Source organism: Papilio machaon, chromosome 16 (genome assembly GCF_912999745.1).
Source record: "Papilio machaon chromosome 16, ilPapMach1.1, whole genome shotgun sequence".
Taxonomy (NCBI): domain Eukaryota; kingdom Metazoa; phylum Arthropoda; class Insecta; order Lepidoptera; family Papilionidae; genus Papilio; species Papilio machaon.
Window position 1 is genome coordinate 1688192 of NC_060001.1, and position 23672 is coordinate 1711863.

Here is a 23672-nt window from a genome sequence, read left to right on the forward strand (position 1 = left end):
TAGAGGAAGACCAAAGAAAGTATGGATAAAACTACTGAACCGATTTAAATGAAATTTGGTACACCGATAGTTTAGATGCTGAGAAAGGACATAGGCCTCTTACAAAGGCAGGCTGAAAAGTTGTATGGAAGTATTGTCATTTTTAGAGTTAGATACTTGAAATTGTATTTTTAGGCTGTTAATTTGATATAAATATGACATTCAAAATTTTTAAAGGTTTTACTCTCAAGGGTGCAAAATAGCGGATAGGGGATGAAAGTTTGTATTTAAATATGTCAGGTTTATGTGAATGTTTTGTAAGTTAAATATTTTTTAAAAGTATAAGTAAAATAAGACGCCTAAATAATTAAAATGCAACCCCGAAACAGTACTTCACGCGGACGAAGTCGCGGGCACAGCTAGTTTACAATTTATTTTTTGTCTGACCTTGACCGAGGCAAAGAAACTCTTTGGCATATTGCCTAGTATTCCCTGCAATTCTTTACTATTACACTAGGAGCGCCAAAGTTTTTCGTTTATACGTTTGTCTTGTTATATGATGCTTTTATTTTTAGTAGTGTTTGTTAAATAAAATTTTGAAAGATATTTTCATGAAACATTACTGGTGTATGTAAAATATTTAGACGTATATATTTGCAGCTTTTTTTTCTAACTGATATTCATATCTATGTAACGTCAGCAATTGACTTTCTATTTCTCTTCAATCCCTTCAAGTAAATGTTGACTTTTCTTTTAACGAAAATTTTTACTCTCACGGCCATAAATACCCTATTATCATCACGGCACAGATAGTAATCTACACTAATATTTGCTTTCCATTTACCTGTTTGTCTGGACTATCTACCTTTGCGGTGTAGTAAACAAAGCTAGGGATTTTAACTTTATCTATTGTGACGTCCGCTGAGAGAAGTCGAGATTTCGTAATATAACTGGCGCCTTACGGTATACTTGTGTTTGTTTTAGATTTTGTTGCATCTTGAAGCTTAGTTTTATTGTTATTTTACGTTAGATACAAGATAAAGTTATTTAATATTGACGTTGAAAGATTAAATGCATCCAAAAAATTCCTACAACATTAGTAAACTATTTTCATGTTAGATTTTGGAACAATGTTAAGCTTTTTATAACGTGAAATACTTGTCTAGTTGAGCAATCCCATATAAACATTAATCAGTTCATTGCATCATCGAAAGTGGTTCATTATTCGCTAAAAACCATTAAGACTTTCCAAACAAATTCAATTGATGGTAATCTAAACAGTTTACGTTAACATATCGGTTGAGTATTGTAACCGTGTCATTGCCGCCTCGTAATCTATATTTAGCATCCGGACGCATGCGGGTCATATATTTTCTATTTCTGTATGCTTTTCCGCAAGACCTCTATAAATAGAGCGAATCTTATCGTTTCCTACCATGGAATATTTCCTCTCTACAATCCTAAGTACGATACGAGCTTTGTTGGATACTTTGTAGTGATTTGTCTGTTGCAGTTTCTTTTCTGAAGGTGTTCATAAATTTTGTTTATCGACCGTCTTTTCAATGTCTTCTGTAGATATATTTGTTTCCGTCGTAATTTTATGTCTCTTATTATTCTGTATTTAATTCAATTAATACTAAGTTAACGAATAGTATATTTTAACTTATCTCATGAAATACTTTTATTTTCGGTGAACACTATGAAAAAAATTGGTTGAAAGTTATTTTGAAAACGTGATATTCTTTGTTTTGGTATTTGTATCTCTTTAACTGCATCACCTAGGAATCTATTCTAATTGAATTACTTGCTACTTGTACTATTTTGTATGTTCTCTTAATATTACACACTTTTAATAAATAAAAATCATTTAATATTTTACTAATACATATATTACCAGCAATTTTCTTAAGCTACCTACTTATTACATGATATTAATTTTTCTACTGCTAACAAAACATAGATTAAAAATAAAGAGTGTGTCACTGCAACCCTAAGGTTGCCACACTACTAATTTGTGTGCAGTTTTTCTCTAGTCTTAAACACAAAATAATTTTATAGAACAAAAAACATTTGGCTTTATATGTTTTAGTCTCTGATCTGTAACATTATTTTTAATTTTTAATTCAGTGCCTCTTCTTATATGTGACGTTTACGATCATTAAAGTGAGATTGTGAACTATTCTCGCCGCGTTTACGACGCACGCGCACGTGCATCGTTTTATGTTGCTTTGCTTACATAATTTTAATTATCTCTTGTATATTTATTAGTTTAAGCATGTTTGTGTTTGTAATATTTCTTATAAGATAAACATCTTCATTCTACTTGATTTGTTATTATAACACGTCAAATGTTCAACATTCTTAACCGTACCACTTTTGATAGCATCAGCTGTTAATAATTATAAATAATGGCATTCCAAATTCTGAAATTGCTGATACGAAACAAATGACGTTGTTAATCTTTTCTAATCGGAACTTTATCTTTTCTCTCACTCTTTATCCCTCTATTTCTCTCTATAGGCCCTGTTTGATAATTAACGTCATTTTTACAGCCAAGATTTTCATCTGTAGCGTATGTGAGGTTATTACGAATTTTTTATTGTGCTAACAGAAGTAATGAAGTCGATGGTATTGTCTTTTGCTGTGTCTATGAAAGTCTGTTTGAATGTTTCTTCTTGCTTTATAATTTACATTTAGGTGTAAGCCCTAATTGGAGTTTGGAAGAATTTTACATTTGTGAATATGTGGTGAAACGCTTGTTGTGATAATTGATCCTAGTTATGATTATGAAGCGGATACGTAACTGAATGGTTCCATTCGAAATACTTGACTTGCTTTAGAATGTAGTGCGGTTATTTATGTAGGTCAAATGTTCCTTGTGAAATGTATTTCTGTCTGCAATGACATTTAACCACTGACTAGACACGATTTAACTTGTAACAGTCTTTTGATCTCAGATATATGCAGACTGGTGCTAGACCAATTGATTTACTTCGAATTTACTAAGTGATTGTAAATATTGTATTTCATACATCGATTAATTTAAGTTCCTGTTATTTTTTACATTTACTTTTTTTTAGTTTTTCTTTTTACTATTACAGTAGTCCAAATTTTAGTGTAGATAATGGTGAGACTAAGGTGGATGGCTTAAGTACTCTCATGTTATCTACTGCTAAAATAAAGCGGAAACATTTGACTGTTTGTTTTTTTGCTTGCAAAAAACTTTCACTGTTGGGATGCTACACTAACCCCGGGTGCCAGAGGCTATATTATAGTTTTTTTTTTTAATTCCGCACGGACGAAATCGTGGCCAAATGCTAGTAGGTGATGTCTTTACACTAGTTATAAGATAATAATTCATTATTCAAACACATTCAAATGAGAACGGAAAGAAAGCGTATCATATATCTTTACATCCTACGGCGTTTACATTCTATTACTCGGTTGGTATTCACAGCAAAAACATCATTACAACTGTAACGCATACTTCACGATGTTTATAAACAAGGTTATTTTGTAAATAAAATTAATAAGTTTGAAGCAGTTTTATTTTGATGAAGACATTTTCGATTGGCTTTTGTTTTACATTTTAATTTGTGTATCCCTTAAATTAAAAAAGTAACTTCATATTAAATTTAATAAAACACCTGTATAAGGATTTGCAAATTATGAGTCTAGCACGAATATTTGTGACAATCGTCTTCGTATAGTCATCGTCAATTGTTTCAAAATCAGTGTGATATTTCTGTACAAATTTTAATAATTTTGTCGATGTCGATACGATGACGATTGTCACAAATATTCGTGCTAGGTCCACTGAAGTAAAAAGTACTAGACGTATACCAGAATTATACCAAATTTGTATAATAGTAATGTCATAATTGCATCTATTAAGCGAAATAAATGTGTATTTTTACATGTAATGTAGATGTCAATAAAACTTTACGTTCCAATACGATAAGACGAATGAGAACCAAAAGATGTAAATCAATAAAATCTAGACACTCTCTGAAATACGATTCAACATTAAGATTAACCGCAACAGTAAATAATCATGGACTGCGGTATACAGAATAACATCAAAGGTAAACAAGCGATGTAAAACGAAGGATGAAGTATTCATTCCATTACGTTTATTGCTTCATAAAATGTACATAGTATCTGAGGTATATAGAATATAAAACTTATTGTACATTTGGTTTATAGAATTGTACAGTCTCTGTAAGTAATTAATTGTATATGCGATAATTGTGATAAGAGTAACAAGCAACGCAAGTTGTATAATTAGTTTAAAATAATGTCTCACAAAAGTTTAATCGATTTGCTAATTAAAGCTGACCTTAATTTTTAACTTGTAGTGACTTTGTTCTTGTTATCCTACTAAACATATTCAGAACAAATTTAAGTCCATTGTTGATGTTTGTGTAAAATATCAAGTCAGTCGAACGGCTATAAGTTAATTATCAAATACTATTATTTTACATTTTTGATAACTTTACGAGATGGTTTAATAATTAGGAAAACTTACTAATTTCCATGTCATGTATTTAAAAAGAATGTCTGAATTATTTCCTACGAACGTAGATATTATATCAGATTTTATATATATAAGATGTCCAGATAAGATATGGGTGAGGTGTGTACCATTGAGATATCTTCACTAAAGATAATATAATTTCCATGAATTAAATTGATTCTACAGATTTTATTATGACTATTATATTATTATCTTTAAAATTTACAATGACTTTAATCACGTATCCTCAGTTATACTTCAATAGAATTGGATTAATATTAGATTTCGTCAGGTTAGCATACAACTTAATCGTAACAATAGTTAAAAATCATTTATTGTCAACGAGAACAACTGTATCAAAATCTACACAGTTTTATCTATAGATGTGTAGTTATTGAAAAACATTATACTATACAACATAATAGACGTCTTCAGTTAACTTTCTTAAAAAAGTAACATAAAGAAAATTATGTTGCTATGCTGGTCTTATCTCAGATACACGCACGTATATCAACATAAATGTCAATGAGTGCGTGAACGTCTCGTGTTATGGTAGATTTCGAATACCACGCCACTTCTATAGAATCTTCACTCCATCCGTCATCGCTGGATACATGGAGCGAATCTGTAGGTAAATTTATAGATTGAACTGTTTCAGATATCGTAATCATTTTACAATAGTTAGCGAATAATAATAACAAAAAACTTACTACAACGTAATAAAAAATAAAAAAACTGTTTTTAAAAATGTGTCTATAAGTTCCTTTGATATCATAGATCTGTGAAAAAAAGTTTGAATTGTTTTTAAAATGCTTTAAATCGTTGAAATTTTAGATCATTTATTCCAGAAAGTATTTGACGAGATACAATATTCCATAGTACATCCAAACATTCACATTTACAAGTCTGTTAGTGACGTGGACGCGTAAAGTATTGAAATCGGTGGTCTCTGTCAATGTCCTAGCGTCGGGTGGTGATACTTGGTGTTGAACATTTCCTATGTAAATTCTTCTCGTTACAGCTTGTTAGAGAACACGCTAACTGGCGAACGTGTTTACACATCTTATCACGTCGTTTGCACCCTATTAGTTTGTATTCACGCTTCAAGGCACGACCTTTTTTTATATTATTTTACCGAAGAATATGATATGACATTATGTTTTAATACATGATTTTCAGCAGTGAAAACTCATTATTTTAGTGCACGTAAATATGTATCGTGTGTTTTATGCGGTGCACGGTCTACCCGCGACCCCGCACACAAGGCTGCTACTTGCAACGCTAATTAAATTATAACTGTTATAACGCCCTATTAAACTGCATTTTTATGTGCATTCGGGTCAATTTTAAAGATTTAGTTTTAACCAGTTACAGGCTTTAAGTTTCTTTTTTTTTTAATAGGAAGAAGCCGTAAAATATTACGATCCTAGGTTTTAGATTTGTTGTTAGAGCTAACTCTGTGAAGTTAATTCTACTTTATAATGTTAAATGTATACCGCGATCTAAAGTTGAAAAGCAAATTATTATGTTACAAAGAGCAGTTTATTATTAGACGATAGACGAACAGAAACTTAACCCCTTTCTTCCTGTTCAAGTTTGAATTTTGCATTTACGCACGTAATGTTGCAATGTTTTTGTATAATTTTGTTTTGCCGACATTACATTGCCGATGTATTATGTCGAGCACGTAGTTTGCGCATTATGTTGGCGAATCGCGGAGGTCGTATGTCTTTCGTAAGTATTGATTTTTTATGTTGTTGATTTGCGATACTACTTTGTATTCAGCCAGGAATGGATGTTGGTTGAATTTACTTTACAATTTAATTTCATAGGAATTAAACGTATGAATGAATACTAAACTGATAACGAATTATTTAGTTTTTTTAAATTATATTTTAAGGTGCAAAACGTGTAAACGGCCATTCGTAAACTATTTTTAGCATACTTATATGAAAAAGAAAATAATAAGGCATCAGTTGTATTAAAATGTAAAATAAATTATTTATTTAATTTTAATTGTAAGAATTAAAACGTAAATTTAAACGTTTTGTCCGGTTTCAAAAAACGAGATGTCCTGGAATGTGACATTCATAGTTTATTTTTTAATAATCTATTATTTGTATTATAGATGGTGTTAACGGAATGGATACGTCTTCGGGACTACAAAGGCGGTCGATCCCGCAACGTGCTAGGTCGAGAGCTGCCAGCCTGGCTTTGGGAGGTGTACAAAGTGGTGGGCGTGTTCCTCTTCGGCTGTGCTTGTCAGCAGCTGACAACAGATGTCGCTAAATACACCATCGGGAGACTGCGACCGCATTTCTTTAATGTGAGTATTTTTAACTTTTTTATGCTATGGCGTCATACGAGTCGTGAATTTTCATAAAATATAGACTACGGGCAAAAGGACTAGTATCCAGGCCAGAAAATATTAATTAAAAGAAAATGTGAATTTTCATAGAAAAAAAAAGAAAAAATATGTTTATCAGGATGAAATATTTCAGTACTAAATTACCAAGTATATACTTACTATAATATTGTTATATATAGTGCACTAATATATTGTTCATGAATTATGAAAATTAACTTACGAATTTCTTGTATAAAATGCTATGATATACTAGGATTCCTCGTATAAAATTGTGCTTGCATAGGATACGAATTGGTATCTGGTGTCTAATAAGTGCCGTTTGCACACGTTTTAAACAGGTCGTATTAACGAATTAGCAACCATCGCACGGTTTCCCACAGCTCATTGCATTGATTACTGAGAATTAACCATTTATAATCTGATATTAATTATTTTGATTAAGTGGTTACGTTTTTTATTTAACTAGTGTAGAAAACCGAATACTCTAATAATCACATTTCTAAATCGAAGTAACGATAAATGTGTAATTTTTTTATGTATTTCAATACTTTAATTGATTCGACATTGCTTTCGCGTTTGAGCAATAAGTCGTGTAAAGTATTTGCAATAATTCTTTGAAGGAAACGAGCTATAAATGCGAGAGACTATTACATGATTATGAAATGTTATTTCATAGCTTGCGATAATCTGCGTTGAAATGTTACAATCGAATAAATCTTTATAAGTGTTTAACTCCGTTATGATTTTACAATACAAACTTACATGTATTAACTTTTAAAGTAAAATTACAGTAAGTACTGTAAGTAAGTAAGTTTTTGGTAGTTAGCCATTTGTTAACAATCATTTTTTATTCATCAGATTATCTTTCAGGAGATACCCAATAAAAGTCTTCTATCGAACGATGAATTTATTAAAGCAAATCTGGGTGGGCATGACGTGCAAAAAATAGTTAAAATTCATCTTAGTACTTGTATTTTATGTCTGGTATTCGTGGTTGCTTAAAGAATATTAAATTAGTAGCTAATATATTACGACTTACGGATAGTAAACTATTTGTAATTAATACGAATTCCTGTCTACAGCAAAGCTAGGACACATCGTAAACAGAATTATTGTAATCATTTATTTATCCAATTAGCATTCGTGTCACAGTATTCGAGCTATTGCATAAATTGTCTTAACAAGTACCTCATTCATAAAGACGGACTGCTCTAGCAATAAGCAACAACCAAAATCTATATCTTATATACCTATATATAAAAGAAAGTCGTGTTAGTTACACTATTTATAACTCAAGAACGGCTGAATCGATTTGACTGAAAACTGATGGGCAGGTAGCTTAGAACCAGGAAACGGATATAGGATAATTTTTACCCCATTTTCTATTTTTTATTCCTCGCGGACAGAGTCGCGGAACAAAGCTAGTTATATATAGATATAACCTCAAAGCAGTGTGTTTAAAAATAAACTAGACTAGACCATTCGTCACGCAATTTGACTTCGGTGAATGTTTTAATACAATATTGACAATTTGTTTGACAAATATTTGATCAAATGTTTGCGCATCATGATGTATTGGTTAAAGACGTGTTAATCAAAATGAAACACTGACCTATTTATTTATTAGTGCAAACATATTTCTGTATATTTTATTGTTGCTCGTTCATATAAATAGATACATCTTTTTATACACTTTATTATAAAGCAAACCAATTATATATAATAAGGAGACAACGTGCAAGAAAATAATTTTATTAATGCTTTAGTAATTGTGAGTGTAAATTCTTTCGTTAAACATTGAGGTAATTGCTCTAAATTGCCTTGCATTAAGTGCGCATTGTAAAAAGTAGTCAAGCCTTCATTTATTCTCTTTGCAATGGTTTTCTGTCTTTTGTTTTGGTTTTTATTTTTATACGAAGAAAAGTGAGTTTTATCGAAACTTAAAAAAAAATTGAGATGATCTAGTGGTTTTTATTTCGCATCTAAACTTTTATGACGAAACTTCCCTAATCTCTTTTATTACTTGTAGTGGATTTTATAGTCGGAAATGGGAGCTCGCCATTCGACTAGTAAATGCTGAATTATAATAGATTAAATTTTTTGATGTTTTAAGGAAATTGTAAATAATAATATCGCTGTAAATATTTTACTAGATGTTTTCCGGGTTTTTAAAACTAACTTTACACGGTTTTATATCCATAGAAAATAATTAAGACTATTTAATAGAATTTAATTCATAATTTTCTATTAGTTAACGATTGATGTAAAGAAAAATTACTTAGAATAGACGATTAATGTAAATTAAACAAAAGTAAACCTTTAAACATAGCTTTATTTTAAGTTTTTAAGTGGCAAATTATTAGATTAGTCGAATACAAAAAATAATAAAAAACAGTTCTGTTCCATTTTACAGGGCCCTTTTAGCAAATTGCATTGACAAGATTCCAACGTGGTCGAGGTGTTTCAACTCTAACAATACACCCTCAGGGCCCTATAGAGACAGCGAGAGCGCTGGCCTCTACTATTACTCTGTCAATCAATCCTCTTTCAGTGCTCCGTCCCCTTTTGAGCTCATGCGTCGCGGACAAAGAACCCCGCAGTCCCTTTCAAAGCACGAACACCCTAAAGCCTGAGGATATACCGGTTTGAATTTTCATTAGCGCTTGTTCCTTTTAAATGATCGTTAATGGGTGTTTTGCGTGGATTATGAAATAATGTGTCGGAAAATATCTCATTTAGTAATGATTAATAAACTATATTTTCTGGTTTACTGCGTAATTGAGCTAATACCTACAATCGTACGTCTGAAATAAACTTTTATTATAATGACAGAAGTTAAATATCTTCAGAACTGACATACGCCAAAACAAATCGCTTTTGCGTTTCTTTTGAATGTCGGTAACATGTTACGTGTAATCAATTCGTCATAACCTTGGCTTGGAAATGGAATTTTAATGATACTGTGACGGTTAACTTTTTTTTCTTTAAATATTTTTTTTTTTTATATATCAAATGATGGCAAACGAGCAAACGGCCACCTGGATTCGCCGCAATGGCGAGGCGACCGTTGCCCATAGACATCCGCAAATGCAGATGCGTTGCCTACCTTTAATCAACGGAGAAGGGGACGCACAGAAAGAGGATATTTCTCCTTATTATGCGTCCCCTCTTCCGTCTAATCCACTTCCCCTTCCCATCCTTTCCTAATAAGAAAAGGGTGGGAAGGGAAAGAGGACTAAAATTAGGCCTCCGGTACCACACTCATCAGACGAAACGCGGAATTGCCTCCACTTCACGTCTGTCTTCTGTGTGGTCGTGGTATTGCACCGGTCGACCCGGCCAATTCGTGCACCCAACAAATATTGTTGTTGCGGGATCTACCACTGTAAAATACCTAATAAATTACCTAAAGCAACAAATTCGCTAAATTTCACTGTGTTACTATGCCGTGGTGACCTCGGTTATAGACTAGATAATATTCAGTATGTCTACAGCGTTTTTAAACACTTTTATTCTTTTGTTTTCTGTTGCCACTATAATTTATTTAGTGTCCTAAAATTATTATAGTCACAAGTTTGAACAATTTGCCAATATTCGCAACAGTTTTAATCTTAAATACAGTTATGAATCACGAGCTTTTTTCCACGGCTCAGTTCGCGCTGAATTATAAAAAAAAACTTAGGCAATTAGGCCTTTATGTTTTTCCAGACAATGTACTATATCTATGGCAAATTTCAGCGACATCCGCATGGCTCTGAAGAAACGTAGTAACTAATATTCATTTATCCATCTAAACTTTCGCATTTATAATATTAGTAAAATTTTACATTTATTGGAAAAGCGAAGGACGTCTGACTTATCGAACTCAACTCTGTGTTAAAGAAGATTTTGTCTTCAAAATTAGGATATAACTTGTTTACGACTCACATAAAAATATGCCGATGGAAGCATTCAAAGATTTACTGTTATTTTTACTGGTACGCCGACATTGTTTACCTTTCGCTAGGCCTTCGACCCTTCACCACGAACATAAACAGCCGACTCCCTCATAAAACTCTATCGCTAACCGTAATAATGTAACAAACGGACTTGTTTGTTGTTTTTAGTATTAGCTTTAAGCGTTTGTCTTTACTCACCGTGGTTTCGAAGACCTCTGTTTTGTTAAATATAATGAATGGGATGAAGATATGTTTTATGCAGAAATGTTGGCCGCAGAAACCCACGGTAAGTCGTTTAAACGGTTTCTTAAACAGAAACACTAAGGAGTGGTAGACCGGTAAGTGTCTACCCAGGAAGAGATGTATGGATTGTGTGATTAGAGAGGGATTGGCAACTGTGCAAGATCGATCTAGAAGGGCAGGGATATGATGACTGAATCAACACTAAGAAATGTTAGAGTGCTTGAATTTTTGTATGTTTAACAGTATCAATTCGTATGTATACGCATGCATGCAGATGTTGATACGCATGTATCCAATGCATATGTTTTATGCAAATGTCAAGTGTGATTATACAGTGTAGCCGTCAGTTGTTTTTTTTTTAATACTATGAAAATAGATAATATTCCTTTTAATATTATTGTATTAACATAACTCAACTTATCGGTCACTAAAGTTCACCAACCGATTAGCTTTTGACAATAAATGTAGGCAGCTGTATCGTAATACTAGAGTGATCAATCACTGTAACGCGGAGATATTGCGATGAGAAAAAAGATAAATCGAGCAAGTCATTGATTAGAAATGCAATCAGGTTTAGTTCTAGTATATGTATAAACTTGTTTGAGTTATCAACAAGTTAGGAGTGACTTTACAATGCATATATTTTATTCCCTTTATGTTGTATACTCTCAAGAAGAAACAATTTTTTTTCTAACTAGAATTACACGATTTAATACAATGTATAGATCAATACAATAGTCATCTCACTGGCCATTTCCCACTCACGGGGTCGGTACACAAGGTTTTATAAATCTTAAAGTTTTGGCTTAATTTTTACGGCCAACCCTACTTGGGAGAACCCAATAGTACAGAACTCTTATGTTTTTGAAAATTATTTAGAATTAATTTTATTAAGATATTAAACATATTATCAGAAGTTTTCTTACTTTATGACGTAAGCTAAGACTTGGTGTAAATTATGTCAAATGAGCGTCATACAGCGATGTCCCGGCGCAGTCGTGTTGTGTTCGGTTGCATGCTCGCTCCTCCATAATTGCATTAACCCCAATTATCTAACTAGTTATAATTGAGTGGATCTATTTTTATTATGCGAAAATCAGGTGAAATTTCTGGGTAGAAGGCAACAAATAAACAGACATACAAAAATTAATATTATTAATATTAATAGATTTAACATGAATTACTATTATAAGAAACAGGAAGTTATTGTTCATTGCCTTGGTTTTATACAGTTTAAATACAAGAAGTGTTTAAAAAATGTGTTACATTTTTATTTAATGATAATTGTATTTAGGAATGGTGATAAGATGTTTACATATTTTAGAACCAGAAGTTGTAAAAAAAACACAAATTTATCTCTTCCGCAACAATAAATAAATATAAACGTTTAAAAGTTTTAATTGAACGTACGATGAAATTTTTATTAATTGACTAGGGTCGACTTAAAAAAAATTAAAAGCTTAACTCAATCCGACTGTCCAAACAAGGTTGTGAAACGCATCTGATTAATGACTGGAATAAGATGATGGGCGCTAAAATGTTCCTTCCGAGTGGCGACAGAGTATAGCGTGTCGTAACAGCTTTACGCTGTCGTCCACATAAATCCGTTGAGATAGTCTATTTATCCGCGATGATGGGCAGTAAAACGTTGCTTCGGAATCTGATGACACAACTGTATAGTTTGGTGTCAGTTTACTTTGGGCACATTCGAGCAATAAATCCATAGACACTGCCCATTTATTTAAATCCGTGTCTATATTTACGTCAAGATGTTGACGTTATGGTAGTAAGTGACAGATAGTTCGTGCTTGGGTGGTTCGTCAACGTATTTTGATAAGTGTTAAAATACGACTGTGACTTTACCATATACGGAAGTCAAATGGAATTGTAAGCTGCGAACAAAAAGCGGCATATTAGTACATATGGTGTGACGACGAATCGCAGCCCTTGCTTTCCACATTAAGTGTGGCCAGCCGGTATTAATAACGTGCGGCGACATGCACCGCCGACGCCGACACCGACGACTCCTCCTTGTAATTTTGACATGCCCGTACATTTGCCGCACTTATGACACGACACGCTGCACTTACTTTTGTACTTTTTGACTGTTTTATTGCTCACCGTTATTTATGGTCGTGAAATAGAATAAAAAGTACAGACGATATTGAGATGGTTTTTTTTTTATCCTTATGTTTTGCATTAGCTTCAAAGAGGAGTGAAATCTAATGTTAGGTTGTCATGTTTAGAGCATGTATAAAAATATATAGTTGTCTCTAGTTTCTTAACGTTAATGAAAGTGTTGACGATGTTTTCTGTATTCAAGAATTTCTGTATATACCAACACTAACGATTATTCTAACGCTGCTTTTTATCTTCGATTGTGTAATTGGTGATATTTTCTTGTCGTACCTTAATTTCTTTCGCTTAAAGCTCTTAAGTCTAATGGTACGGACATGTCTAATGACTTCTGTGATTACATCTTATCATACGAGTAGTTTGAAAATTAAATTGAGTTCAAGAATTCATTTATATCTAACGGGTCTACGCTTCCTACTAAATCCATTATTCCTTTTAAAGGTCTTCTTTACATCCTGATCCTTATTTTGATAGAAGCTGTCTTGTTTCTTTATTGTTTTGACTCTTTTTGCTACGTTATTTTCTGTCTATCGTTTAACAAGTAAAACTGCTATGTTCATGTTTCTCTTTTCTAAGATAAGATTAGAGAAACATTATTGGTGCTCGTATGTGATAAATCTCTAAAGTTTTTCTTTTTGTCGCGCGTCGTTATAGTGAAGAGTTCATACTCGATCAATATCACGTATGCCATCTATAGAAACTGTTTTAAATTGTATCACGTTTGTTCTATATTTTTTAATAAGATGACTTTGTAAGTGTTAAGTAAGATAAGATAACATTAAAATTAATAGTCATAACATATTCATGATTTCAAGAAATAAGTTACTTATGTTCCGAAACTTAATTAAGTTACTTGGTGGTACAATAAATACATAGTATTCAAATAAATGAACCATTCTTAATCTAGACTAGCTCGTAAAGTACAACAATCCTTAATTTGATATGATTGTAGTAAAATGAAAATAAAAAATATTCGTAAAGACCACCGTGATAAATACCTTGTGCACATTAAATTTTACAAACCAAATTACGTTCAATTTTATTAGAGTTTATAAAATCATGTAGTTGCATTGTCATCGCATCACTTCAACAATGCTTGTGACAGTTGATTGAAAGCTGTATGGGTCTGACAGGATGAAGACTGTATTGCATTGTTCGGGAAATTGCACTCCGGGGATTTGAATAAATAACATTGCCTTGATTGTTTACGGTTAGATTATTGACCTTAACAATTGTTTTAAAACGCCCGAGGCGATGATTATATAGATTACTAACAAATAGTTTAACTTATGTGGAATGAAAAGGCGTATTCCTATTTTGATTTATACAGATTAGTATCGCGCTTTGTCCCTTTTCAATAACAAAACTCGAACTAATGAAATAACTACAGCAGTCAAATCGAAAGATTTATAGTAGCAAAATAAATAAGAATCCGAAGCAAAATGTGAGCAGAACAAGCAGTAAGCTAAAACGGTAGCAAAAAGAGTGGTGTATAGAGCGCCGGTTGGGCGGCCGCGCGTGACGCCGGCGCCGACGATATGACTCAAAGGTGGCCGCGATATTTTGCTACCATTTATCGTTGTCTTAATGTCGCACTACATTACCTTATACTCTACGTAAAAGGTTAGCTTCTAAAATGAAATAACATTTGTATCGTGTTACAAAGAATTTATGAACTTAAATTAACAGAGCAAGTTGTTTGCTAACCGGATGGTTGTAAGAACGAAAGAATCAGGAACGTTGAAGTACTTTAATAAATCAAAACCGATGAAGCTCTTAGTTATTTTTATTAATGATATCAATTTTTATCAGTCATCTCTTAGTTATTATGTCAATACAATAAATAACTATTAAATGTGGTCATCTGTTGCTAATTTATAATGCTGTTTATCATTTTTATCGTAAGATCTCGACGTGACCGGATATAGCATTGAAATTAAAGTCCTTAAGGAGTAGCATTTTGGTATTTCTATCACGCGCTCCATTGTCATTTCGCATCATTTGGTAAAGTGGCAAGAAGTTGAAATCGAACGGTTACAAGAGGACTAGTAACCTACACACAATTTAATGTTTTATTTAATGCCAAATAAAGTCCATTTTGAATTGAATTTATCATTTAAAAAACGTCCATGTTGGTTTTACCAACAAGTATCTTTTGAATTCTATTTTCTATAGCCTTAGGTCCTTCGTGAGTATTATTTTCGCAAGATTCTGTTTCTTTTCTTTCTATTTGTATTACTTTATAGCTTTAAATGATGTAGCGTTTCTTAATCGAAACTATCTAGTCACGCAGAGATGTTTTTTGATCTCTGCGGTCTTTAAGCGAAATGATTCGCTATAAAGTTATTATTGATCATTCGCTGGATGAATTGTGCTTTTAAAATTGATAACCTTCCTGATTATTGTTTGTTCTTTTTGTAGTGATAAAACAATATTTTATACTTTTAATGAAAAAGTTACGTTGGTAAAAATAATAAGAATCCTGTTAAATTATTCTTCAATTCTATAATAACTTTTTACTATGGTTGCAATTTTAACGGTGTTGAAATTTAAAGGTATGCGAAAGAATTTACTTAGTTTTGTTACTAGATAAGAGTAGTTTCCAAAAAAACAGATCACGATTCTCAGTTCGTCTGAATTGGGTTGAAAGACGACGTCAAACTAAATACAGCCGAAACGTTTGAATCCGTCGCCATAATGTCACTCGTCGTTGCAACTTCATTTCCCAAGCGGATGCGGATATTAAATAAGTAAATAAATCTTCATTTAGATGCTACGTCGAGACGATAAATGTAATGGGGACATCACAGGGCGCGATGAAATGAAATATTTATGAAGATTTATATCTAACATTGTTATTGTTATTGCAATTAAAAATTTACTACCAGGCTCAAATACTTCGTAGAGCAACTCCCTGATACTAAGGATTTTATTAACTTATGCGTTATGTAATGAATAGCCACTAAATTCTATGTACTTACAGAACACTTTTAATTATAGAGTTTTAGTGGCTATAACTTTTTTATAGTCACTTTAGAATCCATTATGAATGAAGCACAAAGTGTGACTGCAATTACAGTTGAAAGTGTCCATTAGCATTTGGTTGATCGTAAATAATAAAGTATTTTGTTACCTCGTTATTATTGCTAACGTTGAATAAGTAAATGCATTTCAATTAACAGATCTGATGCTTGTCATCGAGATATTGGAACGAAGTTCCTTATCGCGCGTTGTGAAAGGGGGCTAGACGGAAAAAATTCTTACGAAAAGTTGTCACGACACTTTTTGCTATATCACCATGGCAACGACGTGACAATATATAACGAAAATTCATAGAAATAAAATGTACTTCTTGTGAAGACTTAAGTTTTTTATGCATAGAATAAACATTGGTTCCTTCACTAATTAATAGAAAGGAACTTCGTTCCATCCGGGTGTCCCTTGACACCTCTCAAGTTTTTTTTTAACCATAGACTCAGTTGTATTTTACCACTTTTCTGTGCAAGCTTTAGTTATACTTAGTACGTCTAAATTTTATGTTCATGGCTTTTATGTTATTGCAAGCTATATCTCCACAATTGGCGCGTATTTTGCGTATCAAAGGGACAAAGATCACTCCAGCTAACCCAATTCACTTAATCGTACTTTTTCGATGATATTTTATCAATAGTTCATGGACTTAGGATTTTTCTTGCGTCATCGTCTTTCCCCCAGGGCGTTAAATTCTGTTACAAAGATTTTAAATCAAGTTCTTAAAATGTATTCAATGTTCTTGAACGGAAGGTTAAATGTTACAATTACAAGATCATTACTGTACTCGATTCCTGGTAGAGGTCAAGAGCGTTTACATTCCCTGCTGTGACTTAAAAAAATAAGCATCTGGCCTTTGATAAGCTGTATCATTTCCACGTTCTAGTGCTATTAATGCTGCTGCTATTAGTGCTGTTTTTACTACTTTTGTTTATTCTATCTACGGCAGTTATTCATAAGAAATGTAAATAGTTTTATATTAGTATTACTAATACCCATCTTAAAACAAAACCATGTCAAGACCCGATTATACTTGTCTGATAGAAATTTCTGTTGTGTTCTTAAAATGCTAGAATTAAACATTTTTGATTTGATGTCTAAAGTCTTTTTTGTTTTTACAACTTAGATCTATATAATATTTATTTATATTCCATAATCAGCTGTTAATATGAATTTAATTCAATTAATGTCAATATATTGAATTATTGATATTTTTTCTTTAGTGGATATAATCACAGGATAGCATCGGGTCATCGTTCTTTTCGTTTTATATTTATTGTGGGGCTGCATTAGCGGCGCGTTTCAACTGTCAATTACCACTATCTATGTGACGATTGGGGGGGACTATTGTCACTGCATCAAGCTGTGCACTGACAAATTAATTCCTATCGTGATCGATTAATGTTGTATATACGCATTCTAATAAGTAATAACTAGTAAATAAAAGGCCGGCAACGCATTTGCGATCCCTCTGGTATTGGAGGTGTCCATGGGCGTCGATCCATCGTCGTCCATCAGGAAGTCAAGACCCGTATCGAAATAGCACGCAATGCATTTGAAAAAATGCGTAAAATTTTCTGCTCTCGCGGCCTTAAAATATCTTTGCGCATTCGACTCTTAAAGTGTTACATCTGGCCCATCCTTCTTTACGGATGCGAGGCTTGGACTATAAAAGAAGACCTCAGGAAACGTATTGAAGCGTTCGAGATGTGGGCCTATAGACGTATGTTGGCCATAAGCTGGACTCAGAAAGTATTAAACGAAGAGGTTCTGCGACGGGTTAATCAGAAACGGGAACTTTTGCAGACCATCAAGATGAGAAAAGTATCTTACCTCGGTCACGTGTTCAGGCACGACAGATACGAACTCCTCCAACTCATCTTGATGGGAAAAGTCCCCGGTAAAAGGAGTGTTGGTCGCAGAAAATAATCCTGGCTGCGCAACATCCGAGAGTGGACAGGGGTTACGAGTGCCGCCCAACTATTTCGCCTCGCAAGAGACAAAAGAAAATATGGAGAACTGATCGCCAACCTTCGCTAGTCGAAGAGGCACTTCAAGAAGAAGAAGATGGGCGTCGATGAACACCTTGGTGTTCCCGCTGCTCGTTTGCCCCCTTCTCTTATAAAAAAAAACTCTTTGTAGTTTGGCAATTATACAACGGCTGTGTGAGATTTATCTTTTTCATTACTTGATTCACGTCATTTTACAAGTTCTATTTAGTAACAATATTAATATACAATGGCTACAGTCGCTACCGCTAATGTCTAAAGACATGTTTATATAGATTAACATTAGAGAGCGTCGCTCATTTGAATATTCTTGTACAAACGCAATGTAAGCGTGTTACGAAATTCACTAACTAGATATTTAATGCGGCTTAAGAATGGAAATGTCTTGTGACATGTAATGCACATGTTTTATGTATATATTTAAGGCTAGGGAACGGTTGACACCACTCCCGCTTTTGATATATGCGCATACGTTCAGGCAACTGTAACTTGTTTTGTTTGTACATGACATCATGTGATTATATGATCTCCGAACCTGTATTTTACTTCTTACTTACTATCAGTCAGAGACAGACCAAAAGTGTAAGTCGTTATTGCCCTTCTAATATGGGTGTTCCTCAAGGATCAGTATTTGGACCGGACTATTTATGGTTGACATTAATGAACTCCGCTGTTTATGCATTTCTGGAGTTGATATTGTTTCTGATTTATAATGTATTTTATAAGGATAAGGACGTATAAACATCAAAAAGACAAGTATCCTTTTCAGTAGTTTGAAGTCACCAAATATGCTCAATACAGTATAGGTACTTATTGTTAAGATTAGGAATATCCTATGACGAAAATTCGTGCCAGCTAATAAGAGCTTATAAACTTCTAGATATATATTTTACGTCCACTTAATGTTAATATCGTACCATATTTCGCCAATGTCACGTGCAATGTGTGTAAAGATCAAGCCGTATCGAGGCAGTCTCGAGGTTGCCTATCGACTGCGCTCATTAAAACGTCTGATATTGATAAATAGCTTTAATTTAATTTATAACAGATTTCAATTATTGTATATTAGAGAAGTATTAATGTTAGTTTTGACGTTAAATTCAATTTAATAATAATTATTAAACAAATTTACGTAAGGTCAACATAATAGTGAGATTTGAGTGGCAAGTATCTATAAATTGGACGAACTTTAGCCAAAGAACATTTTGTTAGGTCATATTGACGAAAACCATAGATAATGTCTATTCAATAGCCTGTTAACAGGACTGATTATGATCTGAATGTTCTATATATTTTTAATTTATTACACTTTTTTACTTTAATATCTAAAATTATTTTAATTGGTATACATTACATTTTTGTCAGATTCATGTTTATTTCTCATCTCCACTATCTTAAGGTTAGTATGGCCTCAGTTCATGCAAACTGTATATATTTCCATATCCAGCTTTTAATACCTACCTTTCCAGATAAGGTCTTCAAAGTACCCGTTGTAGGTTACAACTACCTCTTTGTATATATATAAAGCTTAAATCAAAACTTCAATTATAACATTAGCGTCTATAGCTAGCAACGAAGTATTTTGTACCTTAATCGTGTTTTTTTACGACACTCATCTTGACCATTTCCATGTAATTTTCACATGTTTTTTTATTCGTCTTAGCTTTGAAAGAGCTTAAAATGGTATACCTGTTTTAAATGTAATTTAAATTGATAAAACGTATCAATAATTGTTGTCGCTAACTAGATTTGTTTTAAACTTGAGCGTACTTTCTAGGTTATTGAAATTTGCGCACTGATTTAGCCACCAGTATTTAGAAAAGCGTATTGCGATATTATTTTTGTCTAAGCTAATAAAGTTGAAATGAGTAAAAGCCTATGTATATGGTTTAGTATTTTATTGGGCAACCGTAGACAGTTTTATTGCTAGTGCTGGCCTCGTGCCCACCGTGTCATATTTGTTCGCAACGTTGTACTCCTAGTGATTGTAGATTCAAACGCAATGAAAATTTATGTGAAGTGTAAAGATGCTGCAAAATATTTATGTTATAGCTACACCCTGTTCCTAATATAAAAATTAAACTTACAAATTATTTAAAATCACTCTTAAATTGAATCTTACAATTCCAACGGTCAAGGTTAAAACGCTGGATGGCATATCAAACTTCATTACGATAAACCTTTGACCTCACTTGACAATTATGGGTGGTGTAAAATCTTCTGTATTGGATAAAATTTAAATAACTAGTGAAACATACAGACATTTTTGAAAATAATGTAAACTATTTTCAACTTTTAAAACATCAAATATATTACAATTACTATGTTTATACGAAAGGCAAAGTTCTTATTAGTAATGTAAACTCTTCACAAGAACTTCAGATGTATTCAAAAGAATAAACATGCAATTAATAAACATCCTCTCACAATTCCTTTCGGCTTTATAACCAGTGCCGTCAAAATAACTCGGCCACATCGAAACCAAAACAAAACTTGCTCCAATATCATCGAGACAATTTAGGACGCTTTAACAAGACGACAAGTGGCCTGTCCAAACTTGACGAGTCTTATTATTCATTGCATTTGCACTTCGTTGTTTGTCGAAAAGTGATTTTACATTGTCAGTTTTACTACCGACTTTTGTTTTACCATCCTTCGACACTTCATGAATTATTTTTAGACCTTTTTTTTCTTTCCTTTGATCTTCTGACAGTGGAATTATATTTTGTAATTTGATAAATGTTTTTTTTGGATTCGTTCTTATATTTGTTATGTTAAAAATAGAACACTTACACTTTTAAAGTCGAATATTGCACTAGAAACTTGCACATCATTGAAACAGTGATTATTTGGTGCTTTTTGTGAAAAGAAGTAAACATTTTAACTAAAACGTAGTTACTATTACTTTATTTTTCTTAATTCACAGATCATATTATTATTTTGTGTTCTAGAAATACTTTACATTACAAGATTTATATAATATTAAAGTTAGTTATATGGAGAAACAACATACCACTTCCAAAAGTGTTCAAATTCATTCTTTTTTATTTCTGCTTCGTGAATTATCAAAAAGTTGTTAGGCTATTTCGAATCATTGACCTCAATCCGAACATAATTCCGTGGAGATGATGTCATTAAAAAGTTAAGGCAATTATTCTTCTTTATTGGTTTGGCTCCACGGTTTTTATGATTCCGCTGTTATATGTATTAAATTAGTAACATTTATGTCCGCAAGGGTGCAGCACTGCATCGAGTAATAAGGAAATGATGCAGACGGTTCCACTTTATGTTCCTTGTTATATTTTAGTATAACATGGTCAAACTTTTAACTTAAAAATTTACAGCGGAGGTTGTTTATTTCCTACTTCGGTGAAATCATTAATCTCTATAAAGTATTTGCGTAGTGAGCGCAAAAGCGCAAAAGTGGATTGTGGAGGTTTATTTGGCCACACCAAAAGGAGGTCCGATATCTCTGCCTACCCCTCTAGGTTACATGAGTTGTGTTTTTTTATTATTTGCGTAATGTTATTGAGTTGTAATAAACTTTTGGACATTCAAACTGTTAGTCAAAACTCAAGCAAATGTTCAAATTACATCATTTGTGTAGTTTGTAATTACAAATTTTATATCCTACGAAAAGAGTTACATATCTTATGAGATGATACTCTTTTCATGGGATGGATTTATGTGTGTAAAATAAAAATCAGGTCTAGTGTTTGTTCGTGCAAATATGTAGTAGCTAAAAGTATCTCATTGAATATAATTATGGAAGACACGCGACGCGGCGTTTGTTAGCTATTATTACGTCTCATTATATAAATTTTAACTATGCTAAGAGATCATTATTCTTGCAAACGCTCTATGTTATTATCATAGTTAATAATCACTTTAGTAGCAAACGTAAATACCTATTGTCATAAATCACTATCGAATAGCTTTTCATTTATTAATTGCAGGTATATAGGCATTGATTTATTTATTGATTTCTGTTAAGAAGATTATTAACATTGTTTGAGTTTTTATTGAAAATATTTTGCATGTATATAACGTCTGTGTTGAATTAAGAAATGTGAATCAAAAAAATACTAACAGAGGATAAATGATCAGTTTAATACTCTGTGCATTAAGATTTCATACAACATGTATATGCCCAACTTTTGCTGAAAGCTTTCGTACTGATAAAATATATCAAACCCTATTCCATCTCTCTTATTTTAGTCCTTCTTCAACCCAAATACCCCCCCCCCTCCCTAATTTGCTTATAAGGAAACAAGTAGAGCATAAGTGGATTTGACGGAGGAGGGAAAATATCCCATTTCTATTCCCTCCTCCGTCGATTTGATGTATGTAGATCGGCAGCGGATGTTTGCTCGTTTACCACTTTATAATATAAAAACTATCTCACATACAAGCCTCATAAATTCAATAGTATCTTGTCACCCTAGCCCCTTATAAGTTTATTTATTTGCGTGAAAACATTTAACACCGAAATCGATTCCGTCCCACATTTATCAACACGTACAACAGAATCGATTACACGCCAATATTGAATTGATCGTAAGGCTAAAGCGGGACGTGTTCTTGTTCTTTCTCCCTCTAACACATTCTAATTTCGACAGTTGATCCAGCTTAATGTTCCATTTTAATTAAAACTTATGACGCATCACCATCGTCCCCTTCGCTTCCGTCACACAATAGACTTATGAAAGCTAAAATACGTTGATTTGTTGATATTCGCCCCTTGTCCGACCTTGTATCGTCCAGTCTACCTAGACCTATCATTACTTTGCTCATCTATTTGATGTTTATTCCTCTATCGAGGTCAGTCTCTACTGGTTCCGCTTAATCTTTACAATGAATCCGTCAGCGTGAATGGAGGGCTACGCTCCCTTATTTCGTTTTTATTATACTACTGGGATGGATCCGGATTAGTAGGCTCAAGGTGAAATTATCTCACTCGGTTCTGTTTTTTTTTTTATTCCACGCTTCAGTTGACTTTAGGGGTTGCCTTTATTATTGGACATGCCGACAGAGCAATTTTATATGTTATATTCTATCCTCTTCACAACCATAAAAAATGTATAATATAAAATAGCCAGAGCGTTTATACATACAAAACATAGAAGTAATTTACACGACGCAAATAAGTAAAAAAATCTGTTTAATATGATCACAAAGCAACCTGTAATAAAACATACCTTACTTATATTATAGATGCAAATGTTTGGATGTATAGATGGACGGATGGATGAATGTTCGTTTGAAGGTATCTTCAGAATGGCTGCTTGGATCTCGCTGAAATTTGGCATTGATGTAGATAGAACAGAGTCTGGAAGAACGGACCTGTGCGAACGGAGTTGCTGGCGACAGCTAGTATTGTTTATAAGAAGAATAAGAAATATTAATTAGATAGAGTTCCAAATATATCACATAAAGGGGGATGTTTAAAAAGA

The 23672-nt window shown here is 32.8% G+C and overlaps 1 protein-coding gene across 1 annotated transcript in view; it reads left to right on the forward strand.

The window, feature by feature from the left end:
* Positions 1–23672, forward strand: part of LOC106715769 (putative phosphatidate phosphatase) — a 60031-nt gene that overhangs the window by 23065 nt on the left and 13294 nt on the right. Inside the window, exon 3 of the mRNA XM_014509119.2 lies at positions 6624–6821. Within this exon, the coding sequence (XP_014364605.1) occupies positions 6624–6821 (198 nt within the window). The remainder of the gene's footprint in view (positions 1–6623; positions 6822–23672) is intronic.